We start from the raw sequence: 26,379 nt of genomic DNA on the forward strand, positions 1-26,379 counted from the left end.
AGAAGTATGTAAATTGGGATGCAGAAATGTATTATTTTTTTCCATCAGAAGAAATGAGTTTTTTTTTACCTGTTTTAAGGAAATCATCTGCCAATGGGGTAGGTGAAATCTTGTTTTTGCTTTGAAATGTTGATATTCGGACAATAGATGAGACAAACTCTAAGTAAGAAATGCGTTTTGCATCAGTCCTATATAAATACAGTGATTGAATGCTATTCAGTATCTCCTGGTCAACTATAATTCAGACTGAACACAGCATATCTTTGCAATATGACTATTGTGGATGCACACATTCTGATATCAAAGCTGAAACAATATATTGTGCAGCTCTACCTCACACAAACTCTCTCCATACCCCTCGCTGCATATCATCAAGATGTAGCATGCACTGCACTTTAACCAAATCCTTACTTAATATTGCCTACAATAGTTTTCCATCAACAGTCAAACTGTGTGTACACAGCACTCTCTAGTGGTTAATGCACAGCAGTGCAAACAAGACACATTACCATAGCCTGATTTCACGCGGCCGCCATTTTAAAAGCACAGGGAGGCTGCAGTGGGAAGAAACCCTCGATGGTGCATTGTTGGGTATCTGGCTATCTATCTTATCAGCGAAGAGAAAGTGACACAAATATTTCTTTTCACCGATTTCCAGGTGATCCGAAGGTCCGTTCTGAATGGATAATGAAAATATTAAAGGATATCGAACCTCATTTCAGCTATGTCAGGGGATATAGCACTAGTTAGCCAATGATTTCTTTCCAAAACATGTTTTAGATGCCATTTATCAAACTTATCAACCTAATGGATGCCATTTTTGATTTTGGGGAACATTTCCACAAAGATAACTGTGTGTGAGAGTAATGAGAACCGGATGTTGATCGGTGGTCGTTAGTGCGCAGTTGCAGGCCGGACTAAAACATTAATTTTTAGAGATAACTTGATCTTATTTGTGTTGTTATTCAAAACTGTTTCAGGTACAAAATGAGAAAAGGAGATTTCTCAGTGTGAGGTGCTGCGGTCTCTGCAGATGAGCTGAATCAGGTGTGTCTCGTTAGTGGACTCTATAATTGTGCAGTGCTGAGACTCTTCCAGCATAGTTTGAAGTTCTGTTGGGTTCATCATTTGTGGATTGTAGTAGTCATTGTGAAGGATTTCTGAAGGAGAAAGTCTTGCATGATTGCTCATCATGGCGGTGATGGAGATCAGTGTTTGGAAATGGCTCAATCTAGTCCTTTTCTTCTGTTTTGTTGATGGTGCCAAGCTTATTGTGGAAGCCCCAAGACCAATAGAACCAGTGGTCACCGCTGATGAACTGCTTTCAGGGCCGTAAGTTCTATGGTCTCTAACCCCCTTATCAGTCAAACATTTGGCCACAGATGAAAAGATGTTTAATGTTTGGGAATTTTCAACTCTTTAGTACTGTTTCATCTTGGATGTTAAAAAAAAAAATAGTTGAGCTACAATTATAATGCAACTTTGAGAATGATTAGCATTTACTTTAAAATTATATTAAAGCTGAACTGGTTTAATTGCAGGTCTGATCTGAAAGATGTCTAATATGTGAATATTTTAATGCAAGTTTTCATTAAGATTTGGGTGGAGTACCAAACATGACTATCCAGGATCCTCTGGGGACCCTATACAAAGATGCACCCTTTATTTGTTTATTTTTTCTTTGAGACCTCCTTTTGTGGTATCTTTTAAAGTAGCCCTCGTTCACTTGCCATGAAAATGACCACGGATGAAGTGGACAAAAGTGTCCTGTTTTATTCCTAGACTTACCCATTTTAAAAATGCTTGTTTAGAGCTGATCTTTATGGCTTCTGAAAGTAAACTAGAGTGACGTGCCATCAGTCGAGCAGATCTTGACAAACCCAAACCGTTTGTTTTCCTGCAGGCTCTTCATGGTGACGTTTCCTTCATTGATTGAGTCCGGCTCTGGTGCTAAACTGTGCGCTAGTCTTCTGAAGCCCAAAGGCAGTCTGACATTGACAATTTCTCTGGTCGACGACAAAAATACAGAAACTCAACTTGTGCGTCAGACAACCCAGAGGAAGCTTCACAGATGTTTTAATTTCCAGGTCTGTGATTCTTTAACATGCACAAAACAAGTAGAAAGGTCCTTATGTTAAAGGGATTTTCACCACCCCAAAAAATAAATCCACGTCTTAAACTTGAGTTGTCCTTTTGAACACAAAGGAAGAGATGCAGAACAAAAAAGGCCATTGACTTCCAATGTTTATTCACACTATGGCTGCTTTCTCCTAACATTCTGCAGAATATTTTGGTTTGCTCAACAAAGGTTGTCAAATCTTAACTTGGGGAAATATTGATTTCTGCGTGAAGTCTACTTTACGATGTTTCTCTACAGGCTCCTCAAGTAAGTGGAGATTCAGTGCAGACGGTGAGGGTGGTCGTTCAAGGACAGTCCTTCAAAATGACTGAAGAGCGTAAAGTGATGTTCAGGTCTTATCTGCCTCTGACCTTCATCCAGACAGACAAACCACTCTACAATCCAGGACAGACAGGTGAGTTGACCAGTATTAGTGCAGAACTCCCAATAAGGTTCTCAAGTATTGAAGGGACTGTTCACCTGCTAATGGTGTGGTACTCCTTTACTGTTCGAGTTTCTAAAACCGTTTCTTTCCGTTGAACGAGAGTTTTAGCCTGGCAACCATTGAGTACCATAGTAGGAAAGGTGTGTTCTGTGTTGATTTGATGGTTGGATGTTTTCAATCTTAACTAATTCAAGCAGGTTTGAGTTTCCAGTTTCCTTAATTTGTTTAAAGTGATTGGTTCACAAATCAGATTTGAATTCTAAGGTTTATTATTATTTACAAATTTAAAGTTGCTACAACACTTTTAGTGGATGTTCCTGTGCAGTTAGACATTTACCACGTCCAAGCATGCTGTTAAATGACAGATTCTCCCCAATATTCAGTTTCGGTGCATCTTAACCAAACTATAAAGTTAGAGGGAATAAAGAATCTTAAATGAGTTGTCTTTAATATTATGTGAAACTGCCCAGGCTAAAAGTGCTTTTATTCTCACTTTGCCAGTGAATTTCAGAGTCGTCACCATGACTGATAAGCTTGTGCCTCTTGACCAAATGGTAAGGCTGTGTGTAGTTTCTTTTCAACCTTTAAAATCTTTGACCATGTCTAATTCTAACTCTGTCTTGCAGTACAATCTGGTGGTGTTGGAGGTAGGAACTTGTTTGCTGCTTCTGTTGGCAACGTTGCTTCTGGATGTTTTCTTAGTACTTTTTGTCTAAGCTTAACTTTTCAATAGGACTTTCGTAATATCCGGATAAATCAATGGACAAATGTTTCCTCCATCAACTGGATTTTGGAGCTTTCTCATGTGTTGATCCCAGAAGCTCAGGTTGGGACGTACACACTGAGGGCTTATATTGGTGACCGAATGATCTCCCAGACTTTTGATGTGAAAAAATATGGTACGCCTATTATCTCTAAATATACAACAGCCTTTCTGATGTCTTACAGCTCTTTCTTGTTTAGTTTTACCCAAGTTTGATGTGACCGTAAACACCCTGCAGACGTATAGTGTTGCAGATGTGGGACTGAAAGTTGAGGCTTGTGGAAAGTGAGTGAAGCCTTCAGTTTTCTTACTGCATGTTTGTCTTGTGGATAGTCTATTGATTTTTAATGTTTCTCAGGTACACATTTGGGCAGCCTGTACCTGGTCAAGTGCTAGTGGAAGTGTGCCGTCAGCCTCTTACCTTCATTCAGGATCCTAAAGTGACCAGCATTTGTCTGAATAAATCCACTAAGGTTAGACCTTTTGTGCAGGGCCTGCATTTACAGACTCCTGATTTTTATTAGTTGGTGTAACTTGTGTATTTATTTATCTATCTAAATTATTATTATTTTTTTATTTTTATTTTTTTAAATATTTGGCATCAGTCCTAAACATTTTAGATTTTTGCTCTTTTACAAAAGTTTTGGTGCTACAAAGACCAAACCACAAACTATCATGTTTTCAGTAATCTGCCTTGTGGGGGGGGGGTGACATTTCAAAGCAATCTGAAATCCCCATATTGTATTAAGAGGGGAAATGTTTTGGAGATGACTCCAGGTTATTTTAAATCTGTGCTGATCAGCATAATTTTATTATCCATCTAGACGAACAACACTGGCTGTGCATCTCTAACACTCAGTACATCATCCTTTTTTGGCACCAGTTTTGAGAATAACCTGCAAAATTCCTTTGCTGTTAATGTCAACGTCACTGAGGAGGGAACAGGTAAACTACTGACAAATACATTTATTTATTTTTTTTGTGTGTGCTTATTTTTCCCCCTCCTGTTTCAGGTGTTGTCATGTCCAAATCCACAACTGTGTCAATTACATTTGAAGTTGGCAAGGTCACATTCGTGGATCTCCCAAAGTTCTATGATTACGGGTCAACGGTGAATGGCAAGGTTAGTTGAGATTCATCATTTTGTTGCAGGAGTCCATTTTGTTGGGTTTCCCTTAATGTTTGTTTCCCCAAACAGATCTCTGTGTCTGATTTCAATGGTAAACCAATCAATAGCAAGACTGTTTATATCCTGGACAGCAGCCAATGGCCCAACAGAGTGCTGTTCAATTTGACTACAAACAAGAACGGATTTGCCAAGTTCTCCCTTGACACTACTAGTTTTCCTAAAGCTGATCTGAATCTTGTGGTATGACTTGTCACTGATTTTGAACAAATGCTACTTGCTCTTGCAGGAAGTGCTTAATTTTATTCTCATTTTCCTCAGGCAAGTGCAACTCCGCAGTCTTATTTTAGTTACAATTCGCCATACTTCACTACAGATGGACAGGTGGTTAAACTTTCCCAAACTGTTCCTTCTGAGAACCCAACCTTTAGTGATCTGTCTATAGTAAAGCTTGAGCAGCCGCTGAAGTGTGGCACCACTTATCCAGTGACTGTCAAGTATTCATTTGTTGGAGAGACTGGCGACTACAGTGCTGACATCATCTATATGGTAAATCGATGTTAAATTTCCTTGTTTGTTGACCATTTGTTTGGCACTAATCTAGCTGTCTGTTGTCAGGTCATGTCCAGAGGAGTTATCGTTCTGCATGGCTATAAAACTGTTCAAGCTCTGGCTTCAGATGCCCTCACGAAGGGCACAGTAGTGATTGATCTCTCAATTCTTGCCAATATGGCTCCGACGGTGCAGATTCTGGTCTTCTGTGTTCTGCCTAGTCAGACTGTAGTGACTGGTAGTGCATCTTTTGACACGGAGAAGTGTTTCTCAAATCAGGTATCTGTGAGTCAGTTGTCTTTGTGTGGAGTGTGACATGTCGTTCATTGAGCTTGTTTATTGCAGGTTTCTCTGCAGTTCTCTCCTGCTACAGCTGTTCCTGGTGAAGGAAATATTTTGACCGTCTCTGCTCAAGCAGGATCTCTGTGTGGCCTCAGTGCTATAGATCAGAGTGTCCTGATCATGCAGTCCGGAGGACGTCTGAGCGCAGAGGCGGTACCTAACTAATTCTAAACTATAATGGATCACTCACTCTAAGATTGTCTTTAATCAACCGATGGTATCATGCTTTAGAAATGGCTGTACTGTGCCATTCCTTACACATGCCACTTTAAACTAGATTGAACTCTTAATCTTTCAAAGTGAGCATTTCCATGAACCATCTGCTTGTCAAAGTAAACCTGTAATTGAATCCAGAGAGTATAGTTTACAAAAACAGAATTGGTCCGAACAGTATTACCCCAGGATTCATTTAAGTGATGTGCTGTGCCACCAAGTTTCCCTCACAAATTCATTTTTGCTCATACAAAATGTCTCATTTTACTGGCTAGATCCTCGGTATGTTTAAATGATCCTTTTTGTTTTCCCTCCCTTTAGGTGTTTAACATGCTTCCACTCCAGTCACTATCTGATTATCCATATGGTGTTGAAGATCAACAAGACTGCCTAAATGTTCGACCACGTCGAGCTGTTCCAACAGATCAAGCATATAACACCTTCAAGGTAAACTCTTAAGGGTTTTTTTTTTTTATTTTGATGCCTTACCCTGAGGTATTATTATTTATTTATTTTATTTTTTTTTTTACCCATGACACAGAGTGTGGGGATCAAAATTGCAACAAATCTGCCAGTTCGCGAGCCTCAGTGCCTGAAGTTCAAAGACCTGCTTTACTATCGCAACTTCCAGGGAGGTATGTCTGTTTGCTTGGAGTAACGATTGCTAACTGCAACCTTTTAAAAGTGCCTTTTTTTTTAAATTTATTTTTTAAAATATATATAAATCTGCAGTGCGTTTTACAAAGGCTTGTTGCTAGTTTTCCCTTTTACTGAAGAGCAGTTTCTCTTAGTATTTCCTATTCAGGCTGCTGGTTTTGCAATGGCTGAAATGGCTCCAGCTCCTTTCACAATGGCAGAAATTGGAGGAACTGGAGGTTCTTCTGTCACAATCAGGACTTACTTTCCAGAAACGTGGATCTGGCAACTTGTTCCTGTGGGGTTGGTGACCTTTTTAAAAAAAAAAAAAAAAAAAAAAATATTTATTTATTTATAATATAAATACTATATTTTTCCACACAGGGACTCTGGGTCCACATCAGTTCCCCTCACGGTTCCTGATACGATCACCACATGGGACACTGAGGCCTTCTGTCTGTCCTCCAATGGTTTTGGTCTAGCTCCACCAGTTCTGCTGACTTCCTTCCAGCCCTTCTTCCTAGAGCTCACCCTGCCTTACTCCATAATCCGTGGGGAGGCTTTTGAGCTCGTGGCCACAGTCTTCAACTATCTGTTGCAATGCCTCAAGGTCTGGGTTCACTTGTTAATGGATCCGCATATGCATGTATCCACTCAATGTCCACTAATGCTGTTATTCATTGTCAGATTCAAGTGACTCCAACGCCATCCTCCAACTTCACTCTAACACCCATTAATGATCAGTCTTCATCTCTCTCTGCCAATTGGAGAAAGACCATCAAATGGACTTTAACTGCTTCCGTTATTGGTTTGTTTTTATTTTTATGTATATGTTTGTATATTGGCAAATGTGAAATTCAATTGGTTGCTGAAATTTTTAGGAACTGTAAACGTGACCATTAGTGCTGAGGCCAGTCCATCCCAGGAATTGTGCGGCGATCAGGATGTGACCGTACCATCAAGAGGACGCATTGACATAGTCACTCGAAGTCTGCTGGTTCTGGTTAGTAACTATTCTGAAGTTTTGAAAGTGGAGCTCATGGCGTTATTAACTGATTCCTTTCCATTCCTCTAGGCTGAAGGAGTGGAAAGGACCTTCACACGGAGTTGGTTACTCTGTCCAAAGGGTTTGTTCAGATTAGTATTCTAAATTGCTTGATCCTTATGCGGTTTGCTGATCTGTTGTTTGGTTTACAGGAAGCATGCTTTCAGAGAATGTGAAGATCACACTCCCAAGAAATGTCATCCAGGGATCAGCCAGATGCTCCGTATCAGTCATTGGTAAAGGGTTTCCTTGAAGACAACACCATAGGGCTGCATGGCACTCTTAAGTAGCAATCACTGATAGTCTGCCCTGTTTGTTGACTTAGATCTGACAATTCAAGTTTCCTGAGTAATTTATGCACCAAATGGTCAGTTGGGCTGTTAATGCTGATCAAAATGTCAAACCATGAGACTGACCTAAGTGCAATGCACTGCCTTTCACATGTAGCCTGCTTAAACTGATTTTGAGACCAAATCAACTACACCTGGACTGACCATTGTGACCTTGCATGTTATGTATACAAGTAATTATCCTGAAATGAGGTAAATGACCTAATTTTACATTTTTCCTCCTAGGGGACATAATGGGTCGTGCACTGAATAACCTGGCCAATTTGCTACAGATGCCTTCTGGCTGTGGAGAACAGAATATGATCATTCTTGCTCCCAATATTTACATCCTACGGTATCTGACAGTAACTGCACAGCTCACCCCAACCATCCAAGACACTGCCATGAGTTATCTTCTGAGTGGTATGAGTTTAAAAATCTCAGTAACTAGACCAGGTGCAGCCAAACTGTTGTGGAGGGCTTGTGTCTTGTGGAGCTCAGATCCATCTAAAACGCAAACATTCATAGTATGACTAGGATTTATTTCTTTTGACTGGGACAGGATATCAAGGAGAGCTGAACTACAGGCACAGTGACGGTTCATTCAGCACTTTTGGTTACGATCCATCCAATACATGGTGCGTGTCCTGCAGTTCAAGTCTTGATGCTTTAAGTATTGTGTAACTTAAATTGCTCTATATCCAGGTTGACCGCCTTTGTCATGAGGACTTTTGGCCTAACAAGGAACTTCACCTACATAGATCCCAATGTTCTTAAGAGTGCAAAGGACTGGTTGATTGGCACGCAGGGTTCAGATGGCTGTTTTGTGCAGCAGGGCACTCTGTACCACAATGACATGAAGGTATGTCACATCTCTTCAGACCTGCTGTTACTAAGCTGAGACTGATCCTGAAGGTGTTTGATGCTGTTGTGTTTAAGGGTGGAGTTGGTGATAATGTGACCATGACTGGCTACATTGTTGCATCACTGCTTGAAATAGGCGTCCCTGTCACGGTAAAAATATTGCTTATTCAAGGACCGTTTGCATGCGTATATATTGGCAGTAGTTCTGTAATACTTCTGTATGAATTTCTTCTCTCCTCTTCCAGGATCCTGTCATTACTAAGGCTCTGTCATTTTTGAGGCCTCTAGTTGGGAATCTGGGGAACACTTATGTAACTGCTCTGCTCGCCTACACCTTCAGTCTGGCTGGAGAGACCAACACTCGAACACAGCTTTTAAATTCCTTGAGAAACATTGCCATTTCTGAAGGTGAATATTAGCCACCAAATTTGCTTAACTTGGGGGATTACAAACTGGTAACACAGCAAAAACAAACCCCACCCCTCCCTGTCTTTAGGTACTACACTCCACTGGTCTCAGACTACATCTGGTGATACTCTGGCAGTGGAGATCAGTGCATATGTGCTATTAGCGGTTCTCACTGTACAGCCTGTGACAACCACTAATCTGGGCTATGCTAACCGCATTGTCAACTGGCTTGTGGCCCAGCAGAATCCCTATGGTGGCTTCACCTCCACTCAGGTGACTTCAGCTAGCAAGTTCGCATAATTCAGTCACTGTTTGTTAACATTAACAAGTGCATAATCTGTAGGTACCAAATGTAGTGTACTAAATCGAATCATTTTAAGTAATGGTAATCCTCCTTCTATACTGCCAGTGGTTCAATTCACTGTTTGGTTACCATAGTTTTGGAACCACTTGACATGTATAAAGTTTGTATTTATTATTATTATATATTTTAACTCCTAGGACACAGTGGTGGCTCTTCAGGCCTTGTCTCTGTATGCTGCTCAAGCGTTCAGCCCTGGAGGCTCCAGCACTGTTACAGTTCAGTCCTCAGTGCCAGCAGGAGACATTTTCAACTTTGCTGTGACTCCCAACAACCGCTTGCTGTATCAGAGAAATTCACTGAACAACTTCCCGGGCACATATAGTGTTGTAGCAAGGGGATCTGCCTGTGCTTCTGTACAGGTGTGTATGTTCACCTATTTCTGTTTGTTTTTGCTCCTGGTAGTTCATTGCCTTCAACTCGCAGGTTGCCTGTTTCTACAACATCCCTACTCCTGTTGTGGTTGCCAAAACACTGAGTGTTGTTGCGAAGGTGACTGGAGACTGCCAGGCTACACCAGTCAATCTGATGTTGACCTTCACAGTCAAGTAAGAGCCGCTTTGTTTTTGTATTATTATTATTATTATTATTATTATTATTATTATTATTATTATTATTATTATTATTTTATTTTTATTTATTTATTTTTTTTTTTCTCTCTAAGGCTGCTCAATTCTTTGTAAATTGCCATGCAAATACGTCTGTAGGATTAATATTTTATGTTTTGGTTGCTGCACTGTAAAGTGCATTGTGCATTATGCGTTAAAGTGGACAGTTGCTGAAGTGGCTATGTTTCTGTCCTATTAACATTTGGTTGGCCAGTCAAGTCAATAGCCACACATGCCCCCCCCCCCCCCCCCCCTTTTTTTTTTTTTGTTTTTTTTTTTTTCTTTTTGAGTGTCACTATAATTATCAGACTACATTTGTGAGATGTAGTTTGAATGTCCACCCTAGTTTCTCAGGGGTTAAACCATGTTTGCGTATTGAGGTATGTGCTTTTTTTTTTTTTTACAGGTCTTTCCTTGGACACTTAGCTCAATTTATAGTTGTCCTTTTGTGAACTTGAATCCTTTACTGCTTTTCACATTATATTAGATACTATTGCTTTTTGCCAGTTAGCTTAAATACAAGTAACCTTAGGCTTTCCAATCATCACATCTGAAATGCTATTTCCCCCCCCAGATACACTGGTCCAAAGCCAACTACTAACATGGTTCTGGTGGACATTAAGGTGTTGTCAGGATTCACTGCAGACACCTCACTGGTTGGTATGATTTAAGGGTGACTTTGGGACCTTTTGACACTGCTTGCTAAGTGTTGGTTTTTCCTCAGCTTGGATCCCCACCTAATTTTGCTCCATTAGTGCAGAGGGTTGATTCAGATGGTAATCATGTCCTCGTCTATCTACAAGAGGTGAGGCTGTAGTTTCTATTAAACCTGCCACCTTAAATGTGAGAAGATCTTTGTTAGTTGGAGAAATGAGATTTCAGAGTTGCTTGTTTTGAAACCTAAAGCATTTATACTTTATTTATTTTTTTCTTTAATTTCCTCTTGGCAACTTGTGGAGTTAAACCCTTCAGACTTTGTCTCGACTATATCCTTCAGTTAACTTGTTTGCACTGGAGCAGTCTATACTTATGAAGTGTGACCCAATACCCTTGCTTCTGGCCACAGGTTCCCAAAGGTGTTCCGGTGACCTTCAGTATACAGCTGACACGGGCTGTTGCAGTGCAGAATCTGAAGCCAGCGGTTATCAATATTTATGACTATTACCAGAGAAGTATGTCTTTACCATTTAACTTGAGCTTTTTGAGCTGAATGTCCTGTAGATGGTGATCATGCTTTATTTTTCTTACAGATGATAAATTTGAGACCACGTACACGTCCCCCTGTCCATGATGATGCTTCAGTGTTTAAATAAAAGATTTTAAATGAATCTGCTTTCATGTTGCATTTGTTAATCCAGAGGTTTTCACCAATCTAGCTTACTTGCAGCTCTTGATCAAGGTCCTAGGTCTGTTTATCATCTGGGTGATGGGATGGATGATCAATGTGAGTGACTGCACATGCTCAAACAAGATCATTTGAATTAAACAATCAGCTGTTCCACTACAAATGGAGTGAAAAATAAGCCTTCCAAATTATTTTTTATCACATGGTACAGAACTGAGTCTCTAGTACAACTAAGGCTTTCTGCTAGTTTTACAAAAGTGCATCAAAATAAAGGAAGGCATTATGATACCGGTATGTGTCATCCTGGGTGTTACATTGGCTAAAAATATTTGAAGTGCAAATTGTTACATGTTGCTATTATATTGTCACACTTTAATACGCAAAATTAATATAATGAACCAATTATGCACATAAGGGTAAGACTTTATTTGCACTTTTTATTATTATTATTTTTTTTTTGTATTTAGTAAATTGTACAGTAACTTTTTACTTGCCAACTCGTAAATAACCAAGTTCTGAGCAGATAAATGCAGTTGAAATGATGATTTCAGCAACATGACAAAGCAGTGACAAGTTTAATGTCAACATGGATGAGGAAATGCAATATGACTTGTCCTGAAGGGAGGAAAGCTCAAACTACCTACAGTACCATCTACACCAGGTGGTGCTTTTAAAGTCAAGAGAGTCATCAGCTACTCGGGCCATGGATCTTTCTCTCTGCTACTCGGGCAGATAGTTCAGCAGCATCCGGTCATTCTCCAGCTGATTGATGCAGAGCTTTTTCCCACAGACTGACACGCCTCAATATTGGAAAAATCTGATGTCTTGTTTTATTTTTTTGCAATGAAATATTGTGAGATGAAGATGACTTGAATAGCTCTATTTGACCATTTTCTGGGGAGTCTAACAGTATTCAGATACAGAAATTGAATCTCAATGCAAAAACATGCTTTGCTTTTTGTTTTGTTTCTAGTCCAAATATCAAAACAATCTTAGAGCAAGTAAATAGATATGCTGCGTCCTAAAGAGTATTTGAAAATAAAATTAGTATGTCCCAAATAGTATGTTGAAGAGTTTGCCAAAAGTTCCCGTATGGTTTATTTTCAGCAAAAACTTGAAGTGTAGAAGCGTCCATACTCTAACCGCTGTTATTGCTCACAATACATTGCGCGTGGGACATGAATTCAATTTAGAACTACAAATGCAGGTGAAAAGTGTAAAACTACAAACATGATGGACGCGCAAGACCAACCGTCAAGTAGAGAGGCTTCGGTAAAGATGTTTGTATGACTGTTAATATCTATCTAGCCCACTGGAACATTTTTAATCGTGTTTTCTGTTACATTTCATCTGCAACAACAATACTAAACTTATATAAAAACATGTTTGGACATTAACGTCTGAATGCAGAATTATCCAAACACCTGAGGAGATTTCTCTGCATGAAAAACTCGTGACTGGGAGATTAACCTGCTGCTGCTGCTTCTCCAATAAGGTAGGGAATTAAATATGAAAGAAATGTGGATGATGTGTGATTGATTGACAGGGCTCGTAACTAAGCAACACAACGATCTGTTAACGAGGAAGTAGTATGTCCCAAAAGCTTGCATACTCTTCTGTTACACACGCAAAAGTGTGTACTTTTCCTTCACAAAATGAGGTAGGTGAAATCTTGTTTTTGCTTTGAAATGTTGATATTTGGACAATAGATGAGACAAATTGTAAGTAAGAAATGCCTTTTGCATAAATCCTATATAAATACAGTGATTGAATACTATTCAGTATCTCCTGGTCAACTATAATTCAGACTGAACACAGCATATCTTTGCAATATGACTATTGCGGATGCGCACATTCTGATATCAAAGCTGAAACAATATATTGTGCAGTTCTACCTCACACAAACTCTCTCTATACCCCTCGCTGCATATCATCAAGATGTAGCATGCACTGCACTTTAACCAAATCCTTACTTAATATTGCCTACAATAGTTTTTTCACCAACAGTCAAACTGTGTACACCTTTTTGAGTGTGGACTTGTCTATCTGTGCCTACATGTGTGTTTTTCCGAACGTATTTATTGGCTTTCATCTATTGTCTTACATATTACTGTCAACATTGCTAATCTTAAACATTTTTCTCCATTATGTGTACCCTACTCATCACACCAAAATTACACCCTTTTACTAGCAGGTGAAATCACAGTGCTCTCTAGTGGTTAATGCACAGCAGTGCAAACAAGACACATTACCATAGCCTGATTTCACGCAGATGCTATTTTAAAAGCGAGGCTGCAGTGGGAAGAAACCCTCGACGGTGCATTGTTGGGTATCTGGCTATCTATCTTATCAGCGAAGAGAAAGTGACATAAATATATCTTTTCACTGCTTTCCGGGTGATCCAAAGGTCCGTTCTGAATGGATATTGAAAATATTAAAGGATATCGAACCTCATTTCAGCTATGTCAGGGGATAAAGCACTAGTTAGCCAATGATTTCTTTCCAAAACATGTTTAAGATACAATTTACCAAACTTATCAACCTAATTGATGCCATTTTTGATTTTGGGGAACATTTCCACAAAGATAACTGTGTGTGAGAGTAATGAGACCCCGATGTTGATCGGTGGTCGTTAGTGCGCAGTTGCAGGCCGTACTAAAACATTAATTTTTAGAGATAACTTGATCTTATTTGTGTTGTTATTCAAAACTGTTTCATGTACAAAATGAGAAAAGGAGATTTCTCAGTGTGAGGTGCTGCGGTCTCTGCAGATGAGCTGAATCAGGTGTGTCTCGTTAGTGGACTCTATAATTGTGCAGTGCTGAGACTCTTCCAGTATAGTTTGAAGTTCTGTTGGGTTCATCATTTGTGGATTGTAGTAGTCATTGTGAAGGATTTCTGAAGCAGAAAATCTTGGATGATTGCTCATCATGGCGGTGATGGAGATCAGTGTTTGGAAATGGCTCAATCTAGTCCTTTTCTTCTGTTTTGTTGATGGTGCCAAGTTTATTGTGGAAGCCCCAAGACCAATAGAACCAGTGGTCACTGCTGATGAACTGCTTTCAGGGCCGTAAGTTCTATGGTCTCTAACCCCCTTATCAGTCAAACATTTGGCCACAGATGAAAAGATGTCTTAATTTAATGTTTGGGAATTTTCAACTCTTTAGTACTGTTTCATCTTGGATATTAAAAAAAATAGTTGAGCAACAATTATAATGTAACTTTGAGAATGAATAGCATTTACTTTAAAATTATATTAAAGCTGAACTGGTTTTACTGCAGGTCTGATCTGAAAGATGTCTAATATGTGAATATTTTAATGCAAGTTTTCATTAAGATTTGGGTGGAGTACCAAACATGACTATCCAGGATCCTCTGGGGACCCTATACAAAGATGCACCCTTTATTTATTTATTTATTTTTTCTTTGAGACCTCCTTTTGTGGTATCTTTTAAAGTAGCCCTCGTTCACTTGCCATGAAATGACCACGGATGAAGTGGACAAAAGTGTCCTGTTTTGTTCCAAGACTTACCCATTTTAACACTTGTTTAGAGCTGATCTTTATGGCTTCTGAAAGTAAACTAGAGTGACGTGCCATCAGTCGAGCAGATCTTGACAAACCCAAACCGTTTGTTTTCCTGCAGGCTCTTCATGGTGACGTTTCCTTCATTGATTGAGTCCGGCTCTGGTGCTAAACTGTGCGCTAGTCTTCTGAAGCCCAAAGGCAGTCTGACAATGACAATTTCTCTGGTCGACGACAAAAATACAGAAACTCAACTTGTGCGTCAGACAACCCAGAGGAAGCTTCACAGATGTTTTAATTTCCAGGTCTGTGATTTCTTTAACATGCACAAAACAAGTAGAAAGGTCCTTATGTTAAAGGGATTTTCACCACCCCAAAAAATAAATCCACGTCTTAAACTTGAGTTGTCCTTTTGAACACAAAGGAAGAGATGCAGAACAAAAAAGGCCATTGACTTCCAATGTTTATTCACACTATGGCTGCTTTCTCCTAACATTCTGCAGAATGTTTTGGTTTGCTCAACAAAGGTTGTCAAATCTTAACTTGGGGAAATATTGATTTCTGTGTGAAGTCTACTTTACGATGTTTCTCTACAGGCTCCTCAAGTAAGTGGAGATTCAGTGCAGACGGTGAGGGTGGTCGTTCAAGGACAGTCCTTCAAAATGACTGAAGAGCGTAAAGTGATGTTCAGGTCTTATCTGCCTCTGACCTTCATCCAGACAGACAAACCACTCTACAATCCAGGACAGACAGGTGAGCTGACCAGTATTAGTGCAGAACTCCCAATAAGGTTCTCAAGTATTGAAGGGACTGTTCACCTGCTAATGGTGTGGTACTCCTTTACTGTTCGAGTTTCTAAAACCGTTTCTTTCCGTTGAACGAGAGTTTGTTTAGCCTGGCAACCATTGAGTATCATAGTAGGAAAGGTGTGTTCTGTGTTGATTTGATGGTTGGATGTTTAACTTTTTTCAATCTTAACGAATTCAAGCAGGTTTGAGATGGGTAGATGACCATTTACAGTTTCCTTTGTTTAAAGTGATTTGTTCACAAATCAGATTTAAATTTATTATTATTATTATTATTATTATTATTATTATTATTATTTTCAAATTTAAAGTTGCTACAAGACTTTAAGTAGTGGATGTTCCTGTGCAGTTAGACATTTACCATGTCCAAGCATGCTGTTAAATGACAGATTCTCCCCAATATTCAGTTTCGGTGCATCTTAACCAAACTATAAAGTTAGAGGGAATAAAGAATCTTAAATGAGTTGTCTTTAATATTATGTGAATCTGATCGTGTTAAACTGCCCAGGCTAAAAGTGCTTTTATTCTCACTTTACCAGTGAATTTCAGAGTCGTCACCATGACTGATAAACTTGTGCCTCTTGACCAAATGGTAAGGCTGTGTGTAGTTTCTTTTCAACCTTTAAAATCTTTGACCATGTCTAATTCTAACTCTGTCTTGCAGTACAATCTGGTGGTGTTGGAGGTAGGAACTTGTTTGCTGCTTCTATTGACAATGTTGCTTCTGGATGTTTTCATGGTACTTTTGACTAAGCTTAACTTTTTCATTAGGACTTTCGTAATATCCGGATAAATCAATGGACAAATGTTTCCTCCATCAACTGGATTTTGGAGCTTTCTCATGTGTTGATCCCAGAAGCTCAGGTTGGGACGTACACACTGAGGGCTTATATTGGTGACCGAATGATCTCCCAGACTTTTGACGTGAAAAAATATGGTACGCCTATTATCTCTAAATGTACAACAGCCTTTCTGATGTCTTACAGCTCTTTCTTGTTTAGTTTTACCCAAGTTTGATGTGACCGTAAACACCCTGCAGACGTATAGTGTTGCAGATGTGGGACTGAAAGTTGAGGCTTGTGGAAAGTGAGTGAAGCCTTCAGTTTTCTTGCTGCATGTTTGTCTTGTGGATGGTCTATTCTTGATTTTTAATGTTTCTCAGGTACACATTTGGGCAGCCTGTACCTGGTCAAGTGCTAGTGGAAGTGTGCCGTCAGCCTCTTACCTTCATTCAGGATCCTAAAGTGACCAGCATTTGTCTGAATAAATCCACTAAGGTTAGACCTTTTTGTACAGGGCCTGCATTTACAGACTTCTGATTTTTATTAGTTGGTGTAACTTGCCAATTATTTTAAAATATACATCTAGTCTTATACCATCTGAAATTCACCATGTGAACTAGTATTAATAGGGGAAAGATGAAGCCCTGGTTATTTTAAATCTTTGCGTCTGATCGGCTTTTTAATCTTTATTACCAGACAAACAACACTGGCTGTGCCTCTCTAACAATCAGCACATCATCGTTTTTTGGCACCAGTTTTGAGAGTAACCTGCAAAATTCCTTCATTGTTAAAGTCAACATGACTGAGGAAGGAACAGGTAAACTACTAGCAGATTTTGTGCCGTTTCTTGTGCCTTCATATGTTTCCCTTCCAGGTGTTGTCATGTCCAAATCCACAACGGTGTCAATTACATTTGAAGTTGGCAAGGTCACATTCGTGGATCTCCCGAAGTTCTATAATTATGGGTCAACCGTGAATGGCAAGGCAAGTTGAGATTCACTTGTTGCAGAAGTCCATTTGTTGGGTTTCCCTTAATGTTTGTTTTCCCCAAATAGATCGCTGCTTCTGATTACAATGGAAACCCAATCAATAGCAAGGCAGTTTATCTCCTGGACAGCAGCATATGGCCCAACAAAGTGCTGTTCAATTTGACTACAAACAAGAACGGATTTGCAAAGTTCTCCCTTGACACTACTAGTTTTTCTAAAGCTGATCTGAATCTTGTGGTATGACTTGCCAGTAATTTTTGAACAAATGTTACTTGCTCTTGCAAGAAGTGCTTAACTTTATTTTTTATTTTTTTTCCCCCAGGCAAGTGCAACTCCACAGTCTTATTTTAGTTACAATTCACCGTACTTCACTACAGATACACAGGTGGTTCAGCTTTCCCAAACTGCTCCTTCTGACAACCCAACCTTTAGTGATCTGTCTATAGTGAAGCTTGAGCAGCCGCTGAAGTGTGGCACCACTTATCCAGTGACTGTCAAGTATTCATTTGTTGGAGAGACTGGCGACTACAGTGCTGACATCATCTATATGGTATTTTATTTATTTTTTTTATTTATTCCTGTTTGACCATTTGTTTGGTTCTAATCTAGCTGTCTGTTGTCAGGTCATGTCCAGAGGAGTGATCGTTCTGCATGGCTTTAAATCTGTTCAAGCTCTGGCTTCTAATACCCTCACAAAGGGCACGGTGACGTTTGATCTCTCAATTCTTGCCAATATGGCTCCGATTGTGCAGATTCTGGTCTTCTGTGTTCTGCCTAGTCAGACTGTAGTGACTGGTAGTGCATCTTTTGACACGGAGAAGTGTTTCTCAAATCAGGTATCTGTTTGTCTAGTTGTCTTTGTGTGGAGTGTGACATATCTTTCATTGAGCTTGTTTGTTGCAGGTTTCTCTACAGTTCTCTCCCGCTACAGCTGTTCCTGGTGAAGGAAATATTTTGACCGTCTCTGCTCAAGCAGGATCTCTGTGTGGCCTCAGTGCTATAGATCAGAGTGTTCTGATCATGCAGTCAGGAGGACGTCTGAATGCAGATTTGGTAACTGATCTGTTGTAGACTTGAATTTTTTTTAATTTTTTTTCCTTCCCCTTTCCTCCCCTTCTCTCGAATGCATTCTAAGCTGATGAACTGATTGTGCTACATGCTGTAGAAATGGCTGTACTGTGTGCAAGTCCTTGCATGTACCATTTCAAACTAAAAGTTGAAGGATTTTAAGAGGGTTCCAAGTGAGCATTTACATGAACCATCTGCTTGTCACAGCAAAGTTGTAATTGATTCCAGAGAGAGTGGTTTCCAAAAAATCTAAGAATTGGTCCAGACAATTGTTTACCTCAGCCTTTTCTCACCCATTTTCTGGGTAGATCGTCATTTGTACTTTCGGTAGTTTAAAGGATCTTTTTTTTTTTTTTTCTTCCCCCCCCCCTCCCCCCAATTGGTCGATCTCTGGAGCAATACATTGAAGTGCAGCTCTACAGATCCCGAACGGTGTTTGGACTGTTGGAATTTATTAAAACCACACTAACCTAACTCTGAAAACTGAACTGACACAGTTTCAAATTTACGATGACCTATTTGAAGCTGCTTTGAGACACAATAAAAATGTATAGCGCTTTTACAGTGTAGATTATATTTTCCTTCCCTTTAGGTGTTTAACATGCTCCCACTCCAATCACTATCTGATTATCCATACGGTGTTGAAGATCAACAAGACTGCCTAAATGTTCGACCCCGTCGAGCTGTTCCAACAGATCAGGCTTATAACACCTTCAAGGTAAACTCTTTAGGGTTTATTTTGATTGCTGCCCCCCCATCCCGAGATTGTATATTTATTTTTAACCCATGACACAGAGTGTGGGGATCAAGATTGCAACAAATCTGCCAGTTCGAGAGCCTCAGTGCCTGAAGTTCAAAGATCTGCTTTACTATCGCAACTTCCAGGGGGGTATGTCTGTTTGCTTAAAGTGACTATCAACTGCAACCACTAAAGGAGTGGTGATGGGAGAAATGGTTATTATTATTTTGTGTATCTATTCGTGTGTTTATTTATTTTTTTTTTTTTTTAAGTATTATCTTTTCGGGAGGCTGCTTTTGCTATTGCTGAAAAGGCTCCGGTTCCTTTAGCAATGGCAGGAGCTGGAGGTTCCTCTGCTGATGTGACCATCAGGACTTACTTTCCAGAAACATGGATCTGGCAACTCGCTCTTGTGGGGTTAGTCAACCTGTTTATTTAAAAAAATAAATAAATAAATAAAAAAAATGCTTTTTACCATGTTTTAATTATTGTCCCCACAGGGACTCTGGGTTAGCATCAGTTCCCCTCACAGTTCCTGATTCAATCACCACATGGGATGCTGAGGCCTTCTGTCTGTCCTCCAATGGTTTTGGTCTAGCTCCACCAGTTCTGCTGACTTCCTTCCAGCCCTTCTTCCTAGAGCTCACCCTGCCTTACTCCATAATCCGTGGGGAGGCTTTTGAGCTAGTGGCCACAGTCTTCAACTATCTGTTGCAATGCCTCAAGGTCTGGGTTCACTTGTTAATGGATCCGCATATGCATGTATCCCCTCAATGTCCACTAATGCTGTTATTCATTGTCAGATTCAAGTGACTCCAACACCATCCTCCAACTTCACTCTAACACCCATTAATGATCAGTCTCCATCCACTCTCTCTGCCAACTGGAGAAAGACCATCAAATGGGCTCTAACTGCATCTGTTGTTGGTTGGTTGGGGTTTATTTTTTTATATATATTTATATTATTTGAGGGTCTTATATTGATTGAAATTTTTAGGAACTATAAACGTGACCATTAGTGCTGAGGCCAGTCCATCCCAGGAATTGTGCGGCGATCAGGATGTGACCGTACCATCAAGAGGACGCATTGACATAGTCACTCGAAGTCTGCTGGTTCTGGTTAGTAACTATTCTGAAGTTTAAAAGTGGAGCTCATGGGTTTTTTTTTTTTTTTATTTTAATTTAAACTTGTTCCTCTAGGCTGAAGGAGTGGAAAGGACCTTCACACGGAGTTGGTTACTTTGTCCAAAGGGTTTGTTCAGCTTATGGATTTATTCTAAATTGGTTGGATCCTAGTGCTGTCTGCTGATTTTGTTTTTGGTTTACAGGAAGCATGCTTTCAGAGAATGTGAAGATCACACTTCCAAGAAATGTCATCCAGGGATCAGCCAGATGCTCCGTATCAGTCATTGGTAAAGGGTTTCCTTGAAGACTACACGACACCATATGACTGCTCTGCACTTGAGTAGCGATCACAAGTCTGTTCAGAACTTATTACTCATTTTGATTTCTTTCTCATCTAGACTGCATCTTGTCAGATGTCAATTAAGATTCAATTAAAGATTCCCCAGGGTTTTTTTTTGGGGGGGGGGTTGGGAGGTGTTTGAGTTAAATTGTTACTGACAAATCAGTTTGCCCAAGTAATTATGCACCCAAAGGTCTATTAGGTGGTTTATTACTGACAAGCATGTGCTCAAATGGGGGAGAGAACAGCTGATCCAAAAAAACTTAACCATGAGATTGAACTAGGTGCAATGCACTGCCTTTCACATGTAGTCTGCTTGAACTGATTTTTTGACGACACCAACTACACCTAGACAATGACTGTTACCACTTGCATGTTACTTTCACAAGTGTTTTGATCCTGAAATGAGGTAAAGCTAATTTTAATGGTTTCCTCTCCTAGGGGACATAATGGGACGTGCATTGAATAACCTGGCCAATTTGCTACAGATGCCTTCTGGCTGTGGAGAACAGAATATGATCATTCTTGCTCCCAATATTTACATCCTTCGGTATCTGACAGTAACTGCACAGCTCACCCCAACCATCCAAGACACTGCTATGAATTACCTTCTGAGTGGTATGATTTTTAAAGTCTCAGTATTTAGACCAGGTGCAGCCAAACTGTTGTGGAGGGCTGGTGTCTTGTGGAGTTCAGATCCAGCTAAAACACAGACATTCATAGTATGACTAGGATTTATTTATTTATTTATTTTTTTGACTGGAACAGGATATCAAGGAGAGCTGAACTACAGGCACAGTGATGGTTCATTCAGCACTTTTGGTTACGATCCATCCAATACATGGTGCGTGTCCTGCAGTTCAAGTCTTGATGATTTAAGTATTGTGTAACTTGAATTGCTCTGTATCCAGGTTGACCGCCTTTGTCATGAGGACTTTTGGCCTAGCAAGGAACTTCACCTACATAGATCCCAATGTTCTTAAGAGTGCAAAGGACTGGTTGATTAGCACGCAGGGTTCAGATGGCTGTTTTGTGCAGCAGGGCACTCTGTACCACAATGACATGAAGGTATGTCACATCTCTTCAGACCTGCTGTTACTAAGCTGAGACTGATCCTGAAGGTGTTTGATGCTGTTGTGTTTTAGGGTGGAGTTGGTGATTAATGTGACCATGACTGGCTACATTGTTGCATCACTGCTTGAAATAGGCGTCCCTGTCACGGTAAAAATATTGCTTATTCAAGAACCGTTTGCATGCGTATAAATTGGCAGTAGTTCTGTAATACTTCTGTATGAATTTCTTCTCTCCTCTTCCAGGATCCTGTCATTACTAAGGCTCTGTCATTTTTGAGGCCTCTAGTTGGGAATCTGGGAAACACTTATGTAACTGCTCTGCTCGCCTACACCTTCAGTCTGGCTGGAGAGACCAACACTCGAACACAGCTTTTAAAATCCTTGAGAAACATTGCCATTTCTGAGGGTGAATATTAGCCATCAATTTGCTGAACTTGGGTGCGTTTAGAAACTGTTAACAAAGCAAAAACAAACCCCACCCCTCCCTGTCTTTTAGGTACTACACTCCACTGGTCTCAGACTACATCTGGTGACACTCTAGCAGTGGAGATCAGTGCATATGTGCTATTAGCGGTTCTCACTGTACAGCCTGTGACAACCACTAATCTGGGCTATGCTAACCGCATTGTCAACTGGCTTGTGGCCCAGCAGAATCCCTATGGTGGCTTCACCTCCACTCAGGTGACTTCAGCTAGCAAGTTAGCATAGTTCAGTCACTGTGTTAACATTTAACAAGTGCATAATCAAAGTACCATATGTAGTGTGTACTGAAAAGATAATCAAATATTTAAGTACTGGCAATTACTTCTATACTGCCAGTGGTTCAATTCACTGCTTGGTTACCGTGGTTTTGGAACCACTTGGATTGCATAAAGTTTGTTGTTGTTTATTATTATTATTATTATTATTATTATTATTATATTTTAACTCCTAGGACACAGTGGTGGCTCTTCAGGCCTTGTCTCTGTATGCTGCTCAAGCGTTCAGCCCTGGAGGCTCCAGCACTGTTACAGTTCAGTCCTCAGTGCCAACAGGAGATGTTTTCAACTTTGCTGTGACTCCCAACAACCGCTTGCTGTATCAGAGAAATTCACTGAACAACTTCCCGGGCACATATAGTGTTGTAGCAAGGGGATCTGCCTGTGCTTCTGTACAGGTGTGTATGTTCACCTATTTCTGTTTGTTTTTGCTCCTGGTAGTTCATTGCCTTCAACTCGCAGGTTGCCTGTTTCTACAACATCCCTACTCCTGTTGTGGTTGCCAAAACATTGAGTGTTGTTGCGAAGGTGACTGGAGACTGCCAGGCTGCACCAGTTAACCTGATGTTAACCTTCACAGTCAAGTAAGAACCGCTTCCTTGAGTTTTACGTGTAGGTTTTTTTTTGTTTTCTTTTTTTTTTTTTTTTTTCAAGTTTGTGTGTGCGCGCGCGTGTTCACTTCTGTGTAAACAACAACTTTGTAATTTGCCATGCAAATCCGTCTGTAGGATCAATATTTATTTTTTGGTTGCTGCACTGTAAAGTGTATAAGCAGTGGCATTATACGTTAAAGTGGACTGTTGCTGAAGTGTCTAGGTTTCTGTACTGTTAATATTTGTTTGGCTAGTTAAGCCCACCCCCCCCCCCCCTTTAAAACCTTGTGTAAATTTTTGCATAGCACCAATGTTGCTATGATACTCCTTGCCATCCCCTAAATCTGAATTGAGCTTGATCTGGGATGGAGCTAAAATGATCAGACTACATTTGTGAGATGTAGTTTGAATGTCCATCCCTAGTTTCTCCTCAGGGATTAAACAGGCTTTCGGATTGAGGTACGTGCTTTTAAAGGTCTTTCCTTTAAGAAACCCTTAACTCAATTCATAGTTGTCCTTTTTGTAAACTCGAATCCTTCACTGCTTTCCACATTATATTAGATACTATTGCTTTTTGCCAGTTAGCTTGAATACAAGTAACCTTAGGCTTTCCAATCATCACATCTGAAATGCTACTTTTCCCCCCAGATACACTGGTCCAAAGCCAACTACTAACATGGTTCTGGTGGACATTAAGGTGTTGTCAGGATTCACTGCAGACACCTCACTGGTTGGTATGATTTAAGGGTGACTTTGGGACCTTTTGACACTGCTTGCTGAGTGTTGGTTTTTCCTCAGCTTGGATCCCCACCTAATTTTGCTCCATTAGTGCAGAGGGTTGATTCAGATGGTGATCATGTCCTCGTCTATCTACAAGAGGTGAGGCTGTAGTTTCTATTAAACCTGCCACCTTAAATGTGAAGATCTTTGTCAGTTGGAGAAATGAGATTTCAGAGTTGCTTGTTTTGAAACCTAAAGCATTTATAGGTTTTTTTTTTTTCCCTCTTGGCAACTTGCGTCATTCCAAGTGGAGTTAAACCCTTCAGACTTCATCTAGACTATATCCCTCGGTTAACTTGTTTGCACTGGAGCAGTCTATACTTATGAAGTGTGACCCAATACCCTTGCTTCTGGCCACAGGTTCCCAAAGGTGTTCCAGTGACCTTCAGTATCCAGCTGACACGGGCTGTTGCAGTGCAGAATCTGAAGCCAGCGGTCATCAATATTTATGACTATTACCAGAGAAGTATGTCTTTACCATTTTAACTTGAGCTTTTTGAGCCGAATGTCCTGTAGATGGTGATCATGCTTTATTTTTCTTTCAGATGATAAATTTGAGACCACGTACACGTCCCCCTGTCCATGATGATGCTTCAGTGTTTGAATAAAAGATTTTAAATGAATCTGCTTTCATGTTGCATTTGTTAATCCAGAGGTTTTCACCAATCTAGCTTACTTGCAGCTCTTGATCAAGGTCCTAGGTCTGTTTATCTGTGTGATGGGATGGATGATCAATGTGAGAATGAATGCACATGCTCAAACAAGATCATTTGAATTAAACAATCGGCTGTTCCACTACCAATGGAGTGAAAATAAGCCTTCTGAATGAATTATTCATTTTATCACATGGTACAGAGCTGAGTCTCTAGTACAACTAAGGCTTTCTGCAAGTTTTACAAAAGTGCATCAAAATAAAGGCATTATGATACCGGTATGTGTCTTCCTGGGTGTTACATTGGCTAAAAATATTTGAAGTGCAAATTGTTACATGTCGCTATTATATTGTCACACTTTAATACGCAAAATTAATATAATGAACCAATTATGCACATAAGGGTAAGACTTTATTTGCACTTTTTATTATTATTATTTTTTGTATTTAGTAAATTGTACAGTAACTTGCCAACTCGTAAATAACCAAGTTCTGAGCAGATAAATGCAGTTGAAATGATGATTTCAGCAACATGACAAAGCAGTGACAAGTTAATGTCAACATGGATGAGGAAATGCAATATGACTTGGTACTGTAGGTAGTTTGAGCTTTCCTCCCTTCAGGACATCTACACCAGGTGGTGCTTTAAAGTCAAGAGAGTCATCAGCTACTCGGGCCATGGATCTTTCTCTCTGCTACTCGGGCAGATAGTTCAGCAGCATCCGGTCATTCACCAGCTGATTGATGCAGAGCTTTTTCCCACAGACTGACACCTCAATATTGGAAAAATCTGATGTCTTGTTTTATTTTTTTTGCAATTAAATATTGTGAGATGAAGATGACTTGAAAAGCTCTATCTGACAGTTTTCTGGGGAGTCTAACAGTATTCAGATACAGAAATTGAATCTCAATGCAAAAACATGCTTTGCTTTTTTAGTTTCTAGTCCAAATATCAAAACAATCTTAGAGCAAGTAAATAGATATGCTGCGTCCTAAAGAGTATTTGAAAGTAGATTTAGTATGTTGAAAAGAATAAGCTAAAGGTTCCCGGATGGTTTACTATTTCCAGCAAAAACTCGAAGTGTAGAAGCGTCCATACTCTAACCGCTGATATTGCTCACAATACATTGCGCGTGGGACATGAATTCAATTTAAAACTACAAATGCAGGTGAAAAGTGTAAAACTACAAACGTGGTGGACGCGCAAGACCAACCGTCAAGTAGAGAGGCTTCGGTAAAGATGTTTGTATGACTGTTAATTTCTATCTAGCCCACTGGAACATTTTTAATCGTGTTTTTTGTTATATTTCATCTGCAACAACAATACTAAACTTATATAAAAACATGTTTGGACATTAACGTCTGAATGCAGAATTATCCAAACACCTGAGGAGATTTCTCTGCATGAAAGACTCGTGAATGGGAGATTAACCTGCTGCTGCTGCTTCTCCAATAAGGTAGGGAATTAAATATAAAAAGAAATGTGGATGATTGACAGTGCTCGTAACTAAGCAACACAACGATCTGTTAACGAGGAAGTAGTATGTCCCAAAAGCTTGCATACTCTTCTGTTACACACTCAAAAGTGTGTACTTTTAGGGTGTAGCAGAAGTATGTAAATTGGGATGCAGAAATGTATTATTTTTTTCCATCTGAAGAAATTAGTTTTTTTCACCTGTTTTAAGGAAATCATCTGCCAATGAGGTAGGTGAAATCTTGTTTTTGCTTTGAAATGTTGATATTTGGACAATAGATGAGACAAACTCTAAGTAAGAAATGCGTTTTGCATAAATCCTATATAAATACAGTGATTGAATACTATTCAGTATCTCCTGGTCAACTATAATTCAGACTGAACACTGCATATCTTTGCAATATGACTATTGTGGATGCGCACATTCTGATATCAAAGCTGAAACAATATATTGTGCAGTTCTACCTCACACAAACTCTCTCTATACCCCTTGCTGCATATCATCAAGATGTAGCATGCAC

At 39.8% G+C, this 26,379-nt stretch overlaps 2 protein-coding genes across 2 annotated transcripts; both read left to right on the forward strand.

Annotated features, from left to right (window-relative positions):
• The first annotated feature begins 1,192 nt into the window (after nucleotides 1-1,192).
• Nucleotides 1,193-11,139, forward strand: LOC130216883 (alpha-2-macroglobulin-like protein 1). The gene is made up of 34 exons (XM_056448790.1): nucleotides 1,193-1,332; nucleotides 1,904-2,087; nucleotides 2,378-2,534; nucleotides 3,066-3,118; nucleotides 3,191-3,211; nucleotides 3,298-3,463; nucleotides 3,528-3,612; nucleotides 3,686-3,800; nucleotides 4,152-4,272; nucleotides 4,341-4,450; nucleotides 4,526-4,696; nucleotides 4,775-5,002; nucleotides 5,072-5,284; nucleotides 5,351-5,500; nucleotides 5,882-6,007; nucleotides 6,102-6,195; nucleotides 6,352-6,499; nucleotides 6,581-6,806; nucleotides 6,884-7,004; nucleotides 7,078-7,199; nucleotides 7,272-7,323; nucleotides 7,394-7,477; nucleotides 7,817-7,993; nucleotides 8,133-8,208; nucleotides 8,276-8,432; nucleotides 8,510-8,584; nucleotides 8,680-8,842; nucleotides 8,931-9,115; nucleotides 9,344-9,565; nucleotides 9,630-9,751; nucleotides 10,386-10,467; nucleotides 10,536-10,616; nucleotides 10,878-10,983; nucleotides 11,062-11,139. Exons 1-34 carry the CDS (start codon nucleotides 1,193-1,195, stop codon nucleotides 11,100-11,102), a joined length of 4,374 nt encoding a protein of 1,457 aa, XP_056304765.1. The 3' UTR covers nucleotides 11,103-11,139.
• Nucleotides 11,140-14,086: 2,947 nt separating this feature from the next.
• LOC130216892 (alpha-2-macroglobulin-like protein 1) lies at nucleotides 14,087-24,355 on the forward strand. Its single transcript, XM_056448802.1, is given in 35 exon segments — nucleotides 14,087-14,226; nucleotides 14,801-14,984; nucleotides 15,276-15,432; nucleotides 16,025-16,077; nucleotides 16,150-16,170; nucleotides 16,257-16,422; nucleotides 16,487-16,571; nucleotides 16,648-16,762; nucleotides 16,964-17,084; nucleotides 17,142-17,251; nucleotides 17,323-17,493; nucleotides 17,579-17,806; nucleotides 17,880-18,092; nucleotides 18,160-18,309; nucleotides 18,917-19,042; nucleotides 19,120-19,213; nucleotides 19,336-19,480; nucleotides 19,564-19,789; nucleotides 19,867-19,990; nucleotides 20,061-20,182; nucleotides 20,264-20,315; nucleotides 20,392-20,475; nucleotides 20,970-21,146; nucleotides 21,297-21,372; nucleotides 21,440-21,596; nucleotides 21,674-21,688; nucleotides 21,690-21,749; nucleotides 21,845-22,007; nucleotides 22,098-22,282; nucleotides 22,536-22,757; nucleotides 22,822-22,943; nucleotides 23,601-23,682; nucleotides 23,751-23,831; nucleotides 24,093-24,198; nucleotides 24,278-24,355. Coding segments are annotated over 35 exon segments (4,374 nt in total). The 3' UTR covers nucleotides 24,319-24,355.
• The last annotated feature ends 2,024 nt before the right edge of the window (nucleotides 24,356-26,379 follow it).

Source organism: Danio aesculapii, chromosome 3 (genome assembly GCF_903798145.1).
Source record: "Danio aesculapii chromosome 3, fDanAes4.1, whole genome shotgun sequence".
Taxonomy (NCBI): domain Eukaryota; kingdom Metazoa; phylum Chordata; class Actinopteri; order Cypriniformes; family Danionidae; genus Danio; species Danio aesculapii.